Source organism: Phymastichus coffea, unplaced genomic scaffold, assembly GCF_024137745.1.
Source record: "Phymastichus coffea isolate CEN01 unplaced genomic scaffold, Cenicafe_Pcof_1.1 PCOF00009, whole genome shotgun sequence".
NCBI classification, from domain to species: domain Eukaryota; kingdom Metazoa; phylum Arthropoda; class Insecta; order Hymenoptera; family Eulophidae; genus Phymastichus; species Phymastichus coffea.
In genome coordinates, this window is record NW_026706820.1 from 6,855,592 (window position 1) to 6,870,958 (window position 15,367).

General features: G+C 38.2%; 1 protein-coding gene across 1 annotated transcript in view; it reads left to right on the forward strand.

Annotated features, from left to right (window-relative positions):
* The window catches only part of LOC131671002 (autophagy-related protein 13), a 167,063-nt gene that overhangs the window by 38,483 nt on the left and 113,213 nt on the right, over positions 1–15,367 (forward strand). Inside the window, exons 3-4 of the mRNA XM_058947106.1 lie at positions 10,202–10,385; positions 10,466–10,808. Of these exons, the coding sequence (XP_058803089.1) occupies positions 10,202–10,385; positions 10,466–10,808 (527 nt within the window). The remainder of the gene's footprint in view (positions 1–10,201; positions 10,386–10,465; positions 10,809–15,367) is intronic.

A 15,367-nucleotide genomic window follows, 5' to 3' on the forward strand; every position in this document is an offset into this window, starting at 1 on the left:
CATGTATCTCTGATCAAAATTGACATACAGAGTCAAGCGGGATGTCATTTGAAAGCTCTTTCTAAGAGCTTTGAAAATGTCTTATTTAGAAATCCAATCAAACGTTTATCTATTTTTTTCAAACGATAATTCGACGTTGAAAATTATAAATTTTTGTGTTCATTTTTGATCGCTCGCCAAATCTTTAAAACTTGTCGCACAGAAATTTGAAGTACAACATCTTGTAGCTCTTTTCAAGATCTATTCAAATCATGCATTTCATATATATATTGTCCTTAAATATCACGCGCGTACCGGCATTTTTCCCAAAAATTGATATATGGTTTCATCTTGTCATATCTCCGTTAATATTCATAATACGAAAAAAATGAATGGGAAAGAAAATGTTCGTTTTTATACGTAAAATACTATGGAATTTTTCCAGATTTTTTTTGCAAAAAAAAATTTTTCAACTTTTTGACCCTACAGTGGTTTTTTCTAAAAAAGTTCAAAAAATTTTCTAAGACAAAAACTCCTATTTTTACTCTTAGGCAAAAAATCATTAAGCAAAACTGCAATTTTTGCAAAAAAATGATTTTTTTATGCATAATAATTATTTTGTAAATAAATACAATAGAAATATCGGAAAATATATCTATTCCAGATGCAACAATAATTTGCATAACATACTCAGTTTGATGTTATTATGTATTTTGTATAGAGTGAATAGACTTCGCTGAATATCGCTGTGTTTACCAACAATCTTATATCAATTCCTACTCATATCAAACCTAGTTCCATTCTCAATATTTCTGTACTTCTGCGGGCAGAAGCTTATCTGTCAGTTACAAATTCTTCGAGCGTGAGCAACTATTTTTGCAGTGTCGGCGAACATGGCCAAAACAAAAAATTTATCTATAAGTGATGGAAATAAGATTGTTTTATTATATAGTCTTCAAATGAGTCGCCATGTAATTTCTAAAAAGTTGACAATAAATAGACGTACAGTTGCTTACAATATAAACAAGTTCTGTGAAACAGGTAGTATACAAAACAGACGCAAAAAATCACGTAGAAAAACTTCTGCCAAAGAGAACAATTACATTTGCAAGATGAGTCTACGCAATAGAAAAATGACAGCCATCGAAATAACTGTCGAGATTAATGGAAGTTTGAAAGGAAAAAGTTTTGTTAGTGTTAGTACAGTAAAAAGGCGCCTGAGAGAGAAAGGACTTTTCGGTCGTATAGGAGTGAAAAAACCTTTGTTTCGTTGTGTCGACAAAAAGATACGCTTACAGTGGGCCAGAGCGCAGAAGGACTGGACAAAAGACGATCGGAATAAAGTGCTTTGGTCAGATGAATCAAAATTTGAAATTTTTAGAAATCGAAGAAAAGTTTATGTCAGAAAAAGGGCAAATGAGAAATACATGGATGAATGTTTAATTTCTAGTGTCAGACACGGCGGTGGTTTAGTGATGGTTTGGGAATGTTTTGCTGGTTGTAAAGTAAGAAACATTGTAAAAATTGAAGGCATTTTGTAAAAATTGAAGGTATTTTGTAAAAATTGAAGGCATTTTGAAAAAAGGATACAAAAACATTTTACAAAAGCACGCTGTACCATCAGGTCTTCGATTAGTTGGACCGCAGTTTGAATTTCAGCAGGACAATGATCCTAAGCATACGTCAAAGTTGTGCAAAAATTATTTATTAAATTTATAAAAAAGGAACAAGTTGAAAATTAAGCTGGCTCAAGATAACGAGCTTGACGATGAAGATTTTAGGCAGAGTACTTGGGCTTCATACCGGATGTGCTTAGCGACGGAACGGAGCGAATGAAAATCAAGCAGGGAAAACGATATTCGATAAGCCGAGATATTCGATGATAAACGCTAAGTCGCCCTTTTCAAGGTTGTGACTGAGTTTGAAGCGTAAATCGAATCCTGTATTTTGCAGCCAAAAAAATCGTCCGCAAATTAGCTCGTTAGTACACTAGATTCTACGTGATCATAAAAAAACGTGGCTCCAACATATACCACATGGTAAATCACCTGGAAGAGGTCGAATTCCTGATGCACACTGAGGACCTTAAGGCTTTTTACCAGACTATACCAGTAAAGTAGGATGGACCACTAATAAGACGGGGTAGAAGTCGCCGGTATAGAAATCTGATCGCCGTAAAAGAAGATACAAATACTACAAGGAGAACGAAGGGTCGAACCAGAAAGACCATGCTCGTCGTCAGGAGAACCTCGATTCCCCGAAATCCGGGGGAGTTTCCTATGGCCGCATGATCAAAAAGGAGACTAGGTCTATCTTGCAAAAACTTTAACTATCAGTTGAGCCTCAGATTTTGTATCATAGCTGAAAGTTTTTTCAATTACAGGTTGGAGATTTCAGTGAAAAAGGCCGAGGAGACCATTAAGAGGTTTTTGATCTTGAAACTAGGCTGAAGGACCAGCGGTATGACAACCGCCCTCATCCACGCTATAAGCGAAGGCCTCGCACTAAATGAGAGGGAGCGAGAGTCTTTTATGGACTCGTTTTGTGAGACGCTCCATGCGCTTATAATACAGGAAGTAGACTAGGTGACGGACACCAGTGCCTAGCCGTAGGCTCAGAGAGAGCCAGGTGGAGCCCTCTTGAAGGATTTCCCCTCCTTCCTGAACCATTTGTGGTTCATTCACATGGATCTCACAACCGTGACGCGGATGCCCCTCGCGTTGACTGCTTGACCCGGAGAGTGCACATCAGGAAAACTCTCTCTCTATTCCTACGACTAGCAACGATAGGATTATATATATATATATATATATATTACTCATTAAACTAGAGACAACTGTTATGTGAAAATACTTTTACGACTAATTGATAGTACTTCGAGCTTTTATCCATCCATACAATATCACAAACAGTTCCAGAATATATTTTTAAATGCGAAAGTACACTAGCGTTATTTAAAATCTCATTACAAATAAACGTTTATTAAATTTTTTTTCTATCAGCTTCAATTCTGTAATTGAATCGGACAAAGCTGCAAGTCTATAAATTGGACATATTTCTTTTTGCTCTGTTCTATGAGCCTCGCGTTTGTTGTTGATCAAGTGAAGAAGCAACTCTCAACCAGTAAAAAATGTGAACTCTTGCTACTGGCTGGAGAAGCTTCAATTGTATTTTACATATCTCCAGGCATTTCTCGACACTGATGAAACATTGTTAGGATTATAACGTTAATGGAGAGTCTTGTTGAAAAAATGATCTTTTTATGCTAAGAATAATAGTATTTTATTGCGCTGGATCGTCAATAATTACAGGTACGACAATTCTATTCTTGTTACATAGTCAGCCGATTTGCGAACTAATTGAGCTTACTGATAATACATAATTATAATAATTATACAAGATTTTGTAAGGATTTCGACGACATGTATTTAAGAAAAAAATTTTTAAATTGTTATAAATTGCTACAATCATTTATTTGCACATTTTTAATGAGATTCATGCATTCGTCATTTTACTTAATCCATGAACGCCCAAGCGGATATTTGACAGACGGTTGGGTTTTCGTCTTTAAAATCATAAGACAACCTAAATATTATTAGGGAAAAACATTTTCTTAAGAAAAAAGACCTTCTCTCTTCGAATCTGAGATCAGATTTGGAGAATTTTCCCCTCGAAATTCAATAAAGTCGCTTGAAAATGGCTGAACTCAAAGCACCGTATGTTTGATTTAAACAATTTATGTATTATTTTATTCAAAAAAATAAGGTTTGGAAGCTAGCCATAATTACATACTTGGAATGTAGAATAGATGGGAAAGATGTGTAAATGTTAATACTACACATTTTGAAAATAGCGGATCCAATATGGCCGCTATTACAAACAATTTTTTTTCGCCACTTCATAGCAAGCGAGTTATCATTTTATATGTTTTAGAGGGTGCTGAATCCAAATTTCGTAATAAATTGTAATTTTACAAGATAGCAGATTCAATATGGCTGCCATTACGAAAAAATTTTTTTTGTAAATTCATAGCAAGTGTACTCGCTAAATATATTAACGAGTAATCATTTCATATACGAGGGTGGTCCGATAAGTACTTAGCCTCACCGCCCGATGGCGCCATTCTCGCAAAAGAAATATTCTATCACGTAGTACAACCTTCTCGATGGTTACTGTCAAGATTTCAGCCGGATCGGAGTTGTAGTTTATTTTTGAGAGCGTGTGAAAGCAAGTGTGTCCGTTGATTTTTGAAAAATGGAAAAAGAGCAGTATCGGTCGGTGATTCGATTCTTGTTTTTGGAAGGGAAATCGCGCAGCGAAATCAAAAAGCGCTTGGATGCTGTGTACGGCGACTCTTCTCCTTCGATGGCGACCGTCAAAAATTGGTTTTGACGAGTTTCAACGTGGTCGCACGTCGATTTTTGAAGAGCCATGTCAACGTGCTCCGAAAACGGCTACCACGGAAGATAACGTGACAAAAATTCACGATCTCGTATTGGCAGATCGACGATTGAAGGTGCGCGAGATAGCTAAGATCGTAGGCATCTCAAAAGACCGCGTGGGTCATGTCCTGCATGAAATTTTGGGCATGAGAAAGCTGTCGGCGCGATGGGTGCCGCGTTTGCTCACTCCGAACAACAAGCGCAACCGTGAGACAACTTCAGAGCAATGTCTGACGCTGTTTAAGCGCAATCCGAAGGAGTTTCTGCGTTGTTTCGTGACAGTCGACGAAACATGGATCCACTGGTATACACCAGAGACCAAGAAACAGTCAAAATAGTGGACTTTACCCGGTGAAAGTGCTCCCAAGAAGGCGAAGACTGCCCCATCGGCCGGAAAGGTGATGGCCATCGTTTCCTGTGATTCACAAGGTATGATCTACAATGACTACCTGGAGAGGGGCAAAACGGTCACAGGGCTGTACTATGCCGAATTATTGGGCTGATTCGACGTCGAATTGCAGAAAAAACGGCCCCATTTTATAGTATTTTTGAGTCACTCATACGAGGGTCGTTTGAAAAGTCCGTGCAAAGTCAGAGAGATGGCGTTACTAGTGCGTATCAAGGTTATTTTCAGTTAGTGGCATATCTTGGAAGAGCATACACCAAGTTTCAGCCAGACTGGCCAATTACTTTGCGTTTTACATTCGTTTCAATCAAAGAAATCGAGTGGTTGTAAAAAAATGGACGAAAAAGAATTTCGTGTATTGATTAAACATTACTTTTTCAAAGGCAAAACGCCTCAGGAGATTAAACAGAAGCTTGATAAACATTATGGTGATTGTGCACCTTCGATGAGAATGGTTTATAAGTGGTTTCAAAATTTTCAGAGTGGCCATATGAGCACAAAAGACGCTGAACGTTGTGGACGCCCTGTTGAGGTTACCACTTCAGAAATCATTGATAAAATCCATGATATGGTGATGGCTGACAGAAGAGTGAAGGTGCGTGAGATTGCTAGTACTGTAGTCATCTCGAGCGAACGGGTACATAATATTTTGTACCAACATTTGGACATGAAAAAGCTATTCGCTAGATGGGTGCCGCGATTGCTCACGATTGACCAAAAACGAGATCGTGTGAAGTGTTGTAAGAATGGTTTCTTTGCTGTTCCAGCAAAATCCGCAAGACTTTAATCGTCGTTTCATCACTGTACATGGAACATGGATACATCACTACACTCCTGAGACCAAAGAACAGTCTAAACAATGGGTTACCAAGAGAAAATCTGCTCCGAAAAAGGCGAAGACAATTCCTTCGGCCGGGAAGGTTATGGCGACTGTCTTTTGGGATACGCAAGGAATAATCTTCATCGACTATCTGGAAAAGGGTAAAACCATTACAAGCGAATATTATTCATCGTTATTGGATCGTTTGAAAACTGAGTTGCTAGAGAAACGCCCACGATTGGCCCACAAAAAAGTTCTCTTCCACCACGACAATGCGCCAGCTCACGCCTCAGCAGTTGTGGCCGCAAAACTGATGGAGATAGGGTTCCAACTCGTTTCGCATCCCCCCTATTCTCCAGACTTGGCTCCGTCGGACTACTATTTGTTCCCTAATATGAAAAAATGGCTGGCGGGGAAAAGATTTTATTCAAACGAGGAGGTGATTGCAGAAACGAATGCCAATTTTACAGACTTGGACAAATCCTATTATTTGGAAGGGATTATCAAACTAGAGCAGCGTTGGATGAAGTGTATAAGCCTAAAAGGAGGCTATGTTGAAAAATAAAAAAGATTTATTAACAAAAATCAAGCAGTTTTTATTTTTGCACGGACTTTTCAAACGACCCTCGTACATAGAGATTTCTGACGACAGGCTAAGCATCGCCTAGGTCAGCACTGGTAATTCTCGCCTTTGTAAGAAGGTCGAAAACCTGTTTGGGCTAGATAGGACGAACATAGACGCATGCATTTCTATCGCAGCCAAAGATCGATTGAGCTGTATGATCCTTTAACCTATCAAAACAACGGAGTATCCAGTCTCGAATAAACGGTGAATCGACCACAAAAGTAAAGGAATTTCGACTGAAAACTTGAAAATTTGAACCATTAGATTGATGCTGCTAGGTGAGAACATCCGATGGTGAAGGATTCTAAATGCGTATGTTGATGATTGCAGGGAGGTCATGGTTTCTGCCAAAACCCAAGGCTCGAAACATGGCGACAGCTACTTAAAAGAGTGTACCATGAAAATCAGGTGGCAACTCATGGACGAGCAGTTCAAGTTCGTCAATGATGGCAAATAATTGATCCCGCGCACGATTATCAGCCATCATCCAGTACCAAAAGCTCCATACGTCGTCGTGTAGCTGGGCATTGAACTGAGTCTCTGCAAGATAGTATGCTAGTGCTTCAGTCCGCTTTATCAGGCAATCGAGCTGTCAACGAACGCACACTAGGTTTCTTCCCGTCACTACTCTGAAACACAACACTGTACCCACTACTCTCCAATTGTTTGATTCTCCACCTGGGATTTGCGCGGAAGCAAAGAAAGCAAAAATATAGAGAAATATTCTATTTTTTTTTCTTTTTTGCTCTCATTCCTCATATACATCTTTCAATAAAAGTAAAACTTTCATGCAAGTAGACTTCAGAGATTGTTTTCAAATCAATTAGAATTTGGAGTCGATTGAGACCCAAAAACTAGACAAATTCAGCACAGTTGTAGAAGCTTTTATTGAGATGTTCCATCAATCTTTTTATAAACGTATGAAGACATCCATGCAGTTCAGTACAGCTCTCTCATCTGATCGACAAGGTGGCTAGGTAGATTGACAACTTTAGTTAGTTCTCGCATCCGCTATTATCCGGGAAAGACCAACCAAAAGAAATCGAAATTATGACAAGAAGCAAGCAAAGCTTTTATATTAGTAAAAGCTAACTGAATAAAAGTAAAACAAAAACTTTTCAAATTTTCTATTTTCTATCTTAGAACATCTAAGAATACGTTTATAGTAAAGATCAACTAATGGTTTTGGACTTTACTATAATATGTTTTTAATAAAGTTTTGGCCAAAATTTTGAGTGGCTATGGGTAACCGTTTATGGTTGATATATAAAAAATGCAAATGGTTGAAGCGTTGGTGCAGGATTATGACTGGCGAGATTCTCCGAGATAAGGAGAGCGAGAATCATAACCAGGGCTCATGGACAGTTCTACCTACAGAGCTGGGAATTCTAGCCTTTGTAACAATCTTCACAGTTGGAATTCTGATTTTTCAATGCAGGTTTAAACTAATGACTTTGGGAGTGGGATGGGACGTCACTCGGATCCCATAAATATCCCCGTCATCTAAACGTACAATTTCACGTAGAATTAAAACCTGCGACGAAAAATAAGGGGTCCCATTTAAAAAGTAAGATTGACCTCGAAATGACTTTGGGGGTAAGGTGGGGGACATTTGGACCCTACACATTGTGACGGTAAACGTCAAATTAGCGCTGACTATTTAGCTTAATTGCTGCCTGTGAGGGCAGCACCTGCTGGGGGGACAGAATAGGTAACGAAGGAATTCGGCACGCGAGCAGACGGAACGCGCGCGACCGAATTTGAACCAGTGAAGCCTAGACCAACCTAGTGTCCGTCCTCTTTCGCTATCGCAATCGCCAATTCGCGTGCTCTTATCAACGATACGCCAGATCAGCTGATAATTGAGAGTGCCAGATAGCCGTGACAGCTGCCTCCAAGGAGCCATCCGGACACCAGCTTAAGGCCAAGCAGTGTACGTGTGTGTGAGGTTTCGCCATCGAGGGCGAAACCACTCCGTGCGCGCATTCGCGAGCCGCGTAAGAAACAATAAAAACAGTTCCGCTCTGTGCGAGGTATTCGTGTTGTTCTCCGATCGCCTGCAATTATAAGGTAAGCTGGCCAGCTTAATTTCGCGATCGCGAATATACGAATAATAATTTGATTCTAACATTCGATGCGTGCATGTAACGGCTCTAATAACAAAGAGCAGCGAGCGTACCGACAAAGCGTGTTGTCGACGAGCGAGCGTGCATGTAAACAAACGCGCGGGCCGACCTTTTGTGAATTTTGAGGGATAATAAAAGATCCAATTTACATTACTAACAAGTGTTTTCATTGATTCTCTCATCTCACATAGCTTCCACTCAATTTAGTATAGGTTATTAAAGATTACTGGTTGACTGACGCATACTTTCTCGTGCTCTCCCGGATAAGTAGTGAGCATTGACAATTTCGCGTGTCTTTTTAATGTAATCGCGCGAATATAATAATTAAACGGTTTTACCCCGTTACAACATATTACATGATTTGAATGTAAAATTTCCCACTCTATCCGAATCCGAGATAAAAAATAGGGGTTTCCATTTAAAAAAACAAAATTGACCTTCAAATAATCTTGAAACTTTAGTTCAAGATCAAGTTGGAGGTCACCATCGGCTGTCCCCCTCCAAACCCTAAAACTTTTATCCGAAGTATTTTTCGCTATCATGCTTCTGGAGCGAAATAATTACCCACCTCGATTAAAATGGTTCACCCTGTATAAGAGGGGGGGGGGGGGTCAATAAGTCTTTACAAAAAGAAGGAAAAAAAAGCTTTGCGTATGTAATTTTTTTTTATTTTTCAACATAATCTCCTTGAAGGTCGATACATTTTATTAAACGGCCTTCCAGTTTTTTTAAGCCATCAGTAAAATATGATTTCTGAAAACCCTCAAAATAGGCATTTGTTTCGGCGATGACTTTTTCATTCGACGTGAATCGTTGTCCGGCAAGCCATTTTTTGAGGTTAGGAAATAAGAAAAAGTCACTGGGAGTCAAATCAGGCGAATATGGTGGATGGTCAATTAATTCGAACTTTAAATCGTTAATTTTTGCCATCGAAACTGCACATATGTAAACTCGAGTATTGTCTTGAAGAAAGAGGCATTTTTTTTGTTCAAGTGAGGACGTTTTTCTCTGATTTTTTCTTTCAGATAACCTAATAATGACGCACAATATTGTCCAGTGATCATCTGACCCTTTTTCAAGTAGTCGATGTAGATGATTCCATACGCATCCCAGAAAACCGTGGCCATAATCTTGCCAGCTGACTTTACTGTCTTTTCCTTCTTTGTCTTAAACACAGGGTTAGATTTGCCATGAACGGCGTTCAACTCAACTATGATTTCTTTTGGTGTAAGGCCTTTCAAATGAAAATGTTTTATCACCGCTCGAAACTCTGTTTTTTCCGTTTTTCAAATAAACCAATAACTTTTTGTTCAACCAACGCTCACAAAAAAACGACTTAATGAATCGAGCTGAAACTTTGTACTATATCTAGTTAGTAGTATTGTTTGTCAAAAACTTCATAATTTAACCTGTTAACCGGAGAAATCCCTTTCTAATTACGCAACATATAACGGGCGCGTCCTTTTCCACTAAGACGTGTATGAATGACGTATTACCATAGTAGTATTAAAATATACTTCCCGCCCATTCCAGGGCGCAATACAAATATCGAGGACGTATTCATATGTCCTACCCGTACTTATTGTTGTTTACTTTGGACGTATTTATACGTCCCGCTCGGTTAACAGGTTAAACGTGACAAACGCTTAATCGATGAGCTAAATCCCCGTTATATAGTCTTGCTGATTATTTATAACTCCTTATTGGTTTAAATAAAAATAATTATGTCGTTAAGTTAAATTTCGTCAGGTAATTTAATTTTAATATTTCTTATGAGAATAATTTTTGTGCATATTTTAACAGGTGAAAATTACAAACATGTAAGAGTTGGATATCTTTGTACACCAATTGGTATGATTCACTTATCAGTATCTTATCGAACAAAGATGACTATTTCACCAACTCAAAATAGCCGCGATTCCATAATGCTGAAAAGTGACCATTTTCATTCAGATTTGAGTCCAAAACATACTAGATATCAAAAGAAGTAATAATGAATGATAAATAAGTTTTATAAATTTCTAAATTATTTTATTTAAAATTTTAATTAACGGAATGTTTTTTCAGTGGCGGAAATTCAACATTTTTCAGTGATATAGTTAAAGTGGGAGCTTTTGTTGTCAATAAACAAATTTCTATGAATGAAGATGGTTTTCATTTAGATGTTCCATTTAGTTCTCTTTTAGGAGTGCACCAAATTTTGCCATCCACAGTAACACTTCCTTCTGCCACATTTGATCCCGATCAAATTGCAGTGACGACTGTTACATCACAAAGTGTTATCGATACCAATAATAGCAATGAACAATGTCATGACGTTACTACAGTTAAATATAATTCTCATAATGAATCAAGAAGAAGCAGTTGCTCAGTAATTAGTACTAATGATGACTTCATCATGGTAGATTTGGTAATTGAAATCTTATTTATATTATCAATACTTATTAAATTCATTATTGTTGTTATTGTTATTGTTACTTCAAGAACTACGTTTATGGGGAACGCTATAAAGGTACACTAACAAGGGAACCACCCCAACCCGACCTCACCGATTTGAATGATTTTAGGATATGTTGTAGTACTTGAAAAAAAATTAGATACGTGTTTTTTTATCGGCCCATAAGGGCTTTTAAGGGGTGAAATCCACCCTGAAAATCAACCCCTAAAATCAGTTTTTTTAATATTTCTCAGCATAAAATGAATATTTTTCAGTAAACTCAACATTAAAAAATTTCTCATAAAAAGGCACTTTTAAGGACATAACATTTATCCCGAAGAGTTGCAACCCCCTTTTTAATAGGGGTAAATGTACTATTTTTCGTACTGTTTTACGACTTGAAATATAGTAAATCAGCTCGAGTGATTTAAAAATCGCACTAATAATGAGAAAATACCAAAATTAAATTGATGTGTTTCCGGATTTAAAAAAAAATGTTTAAGGGGTGTTTCACCCCCTAGAAACCACCCCCGTCAAACTATCAGCAGGTTAATCCACCTAACCCTGGGATAAACAAATTTAGTCGTTTGTTATTTCTTGAAATAATTTAATCCTATGCATGAGCGAGCTACCTCAACTAACCAACCTGCCTCTAACCCACCAAATCCCCATAAACCACCCTTATCGAACCACATGCAGGCTAACCTACCTAATCCTGTAAAAAGCAACTTTAGTCGTTTGTTATTTCTTGAAATAATTGAATTTTACACCATAAGCGAATTATCCCAGCTGTATAACATACCTCTTATCCACCTAGCCCTAACCTATCTAACCCCCACCCTTATAAAACACCCTTACTGAAACACAAGCAGGCTAAACCTCCTAACCCTGGGAAACACGAGTTAAGTCGTTTGTTATTTCCTGAAATAATTTAATCCTACGCCTGACCGAGCTACCTCAACTAACCAACTTGCCTCTAACCCACCAAACCCCCATAAACCATCCTTACCCAACCAAATGTAGGCTAATAAACCTAACTTTGGGAGAATTGAGTTTATAGTTGCTTTTTCTTAAAATAATTGATTTCTACACCGTATGTGGGGTATCCCATTTTTTTGTGATAAAATATATCTGTAGCTCAAACATAATTTATGACAAATAAAAATATGTTTAATACATTTTATTTCAATAGTACCAAAATGGCGCGATATATCTCTTAAAAATTAACACGAGAATAACACGAGGTCTAATTATCATTTATAGATCTATACATTGCAACGGTAGTCGATTCAATTAATCGATCCGTTCACGACTCTGCTTCTCGTGCGTTAGTTCGAACGATTAAGAGATAGAGAGGGGGCGCGCGATCTTTTGAATAAGCAGTTAAGCCTCAGCTGATCACGCGAGTTTACCGCCGATTTGTGTTTTGACAATTACGTGCGTGAGTGCAACGGTATTTCCGCGACAGTTAATAGCAGCAGTACAGAAGCAGTATCAAAGTTATATTGAGACAGATCGAGGCAGCGCAGCTGATAATTAGGAGGGCAGCGGCAGTTGATTCATCATCATCAACAATTACGGCTGATCACCGTAATTGCACCGCAGGGTAGGTGCACCTCCCTTTATTATCGCGTGACAAAATACATTTAGTATTTTGTCAATCGTAATAGCGATATTTTTTTTGTATTCGCGCCGAGCGTTAGTTTGTGGTTAAAATTCGAATCTTCTCTCTCTCTCTCTCTCTCACCGAATATTATTCATTGTAAAATCCTATTCGCGTGCATTAGACTTTCGGCCCAACAAAGACTGTAGTTATTTTTTATTAATTAAAGTCAGTCAAATTTATTCGCCAATTACGTCATTAAATTTTCCCATTAGCTTAAATAATTATAAAAGGCTTAGATTTTAATCCGATTACATCTAGGGGATTAAGCGGATTAGGCGTAAAGTCGCCCACACCTAAGATTCATCGAGCGTCACAAGGCACGTGACTTAAGGTGAGTTCAACTCTGTTCGATAGAAGACAATTAGCATAATCATCTGACGTAAAGACGAATACACGTACTATCATACGTGTTTAACGGAGTGGCGGTTAGCTCTGCATCGTGGGAGTTTCTTCTCAGATAAATTTTCCATTTTTAGATAACCACCCCCGTTACAACATATATATTTATATTCGTATGTAGATACATAAATATATTTACGTAAGAGCCATCGTACGCGATACTACATATATTTTGATTTTTCATAATAATTTTCATCTTTTTCTTTTTTTTATTTATTGGTGAATTAAAATGTATCATTCAACGAATTCCTTACAGAAATGATAATCATCGAAAAAGTGTTTGAAAAATTATGTAAAAGATCATTAATCTTTTACACCAACAACACCGTATTATAGCAACATTTTTACATGCTCTACTTCGCAATGTATATTGCAAGAATCTCCAAAACTAAAATCAACAGGGTTATCTGTTTTAGCTGGTTTTTCAGCAATGTAGCCGCTTTTATACCAAGCGTATTCAAAAATATTTGTATATCTTGGTGAAGAAAACTGGTTATGGACAAGAGACTGCATTTTTATGATATTATTTCTTAAATGTAGATTCATTACATAGTCTATCAAAATTACTTGATCTGATAAACATCGAACAAAGTTTTTCTAGATACGAAATCCATAAACATCGAGTGGTTGGATGTTCCCTGTCGTTCCTGTGGGAATTTTTTTTATATTAACAATTTTGTTTGTCGGCATCGTTTCCCTTACAGCTTTATCGCAATGTCCACTCCAAGAGTCGAGTAAAAGTACAGATTGAGGTCCAACATTTGTGTAAAAAACTTCGTTCAAGCAAATATATATTTGATCTAAAATAAAAAAATGTCAACATTTTTTTATGTCATTGCATTATAATAAACAAAAATATACTAATTTGTTGTTAATTTTCCAGATTTAGATACTTCCACATGTACATTTTCTGGTCTAAATAATGAAGATTCCACTATGGGACCGAATTGACCACTTTTTTCTTTTAATACTATAAAAAGTGGTGATAAAAGTTTCCCGGTTGCTGATATAGTTGGCTGAATTGTATAACTGTGCGTTGTCGATGAAACCGACTGTACCAGACATTGCACCTGCTTTTTTCCTTCAACTGCTAATGTTCTTCCTGAGTGCATTTCTAATTGGAAACTACTCTGATCTGAATTATAAAAGTTTGTAATGCCGATTCATGGTATACATGATTTAACATCAGCTACAAAAGCATCAGCATTAGTTTGTAGTTCTTCTTTACTTTCTAATGTTTTTTTGGTGATAAATTTATTTATTTTTCTAGATACTATTCTATGAGCTTTTTTAAATTTTAGTAACCAATTTTGAGAAGCCTTAAATTTTATATCTTCATGGCCAACAATTTTTTGAGCTTGCAATGCCCTGTGACGCGGTATCTCGACCGCTCACATACATAGGCTCGCAGAGCCAACATTCGAGAGAAAGAGAGTCGTGAGGACACGCACACAGGTGCAAGTAGTCGCGAGCGCGAGGTGAGAGAGCGCCGAAAGGGCATACGCACTGTAAGTGCGTATACGTTTTCGGCTAGAGCCGCGAGTGAGGGAAGTGTCGGTCGTCGGCGCTAACTTCTGATCTCGTGCGGATGGTTGGGGCCTGACCACGGACGAGCGAACATGAACTGAGAGACCCGATTTTCGTCCGGCGAGCGTTCGAGCAATTCCGAAAGAGTGGAAATTGACCGACCGCGAGAACATCTTCGCCAGCGGGACACAGCGGTAAAAGCGAAGCTGCGTGAGTAATACTGTACTTTAGTAAGATGCGAGGAAGTCGCGACACAAAGAGAGCAGATGAAAACTGCGCATTGTATTAGGTCGAGCGGCAAGCATAAAAGCCGACTCCGCTTATTTCTTTTGTATGAGCATGAGCTCAGTTATTATCATTTACTTTGATTTATCTAAAATAAATGTGGCGGGGCCTAGAAAACCCCATGTGAGCCGCGAAATACCATAAATGCTTCTTTCTATTTTGTCAAATTGAACTGCATGCTGTGAATTTCACCCATTCGATTGCCTCGCGTCGTTCTCTTCTCCGCAAGCAACATAAATAACACGTGCGACAAACAGCCGCCAAGTCGCTGACTCCGGGCGACCCTTTACCCACGACAACGGGGACTACATGTAGCAAGCAAAAATCAGAAGGAGAAAAAGGCGCAGCGTTTATGGTGTTGTAGCGCCCATCAACAGGAGCAGGACCCGCGTGAGTTGCGAGTAAGGTGACTGCGTGTATCCGACCAGTTCGCGATTTCTCATGCCGCGCCGCCGTTGCAGAAGCCGAGCAGATGGACTCGTTACAGCCCATTTCCGTATATCTCGATCATGCATCGTACCAGCTGCAATAGCGGCTTTTAAATTATCAAATGTGTATTGGCAAATTTGCGCAATTTTTTCTCGGAAAGTTTCATTTTTATTAATTGTTTTCGCCCAACGTTTAAGTTAACTTATAGATGAAACTTTTTTGAATC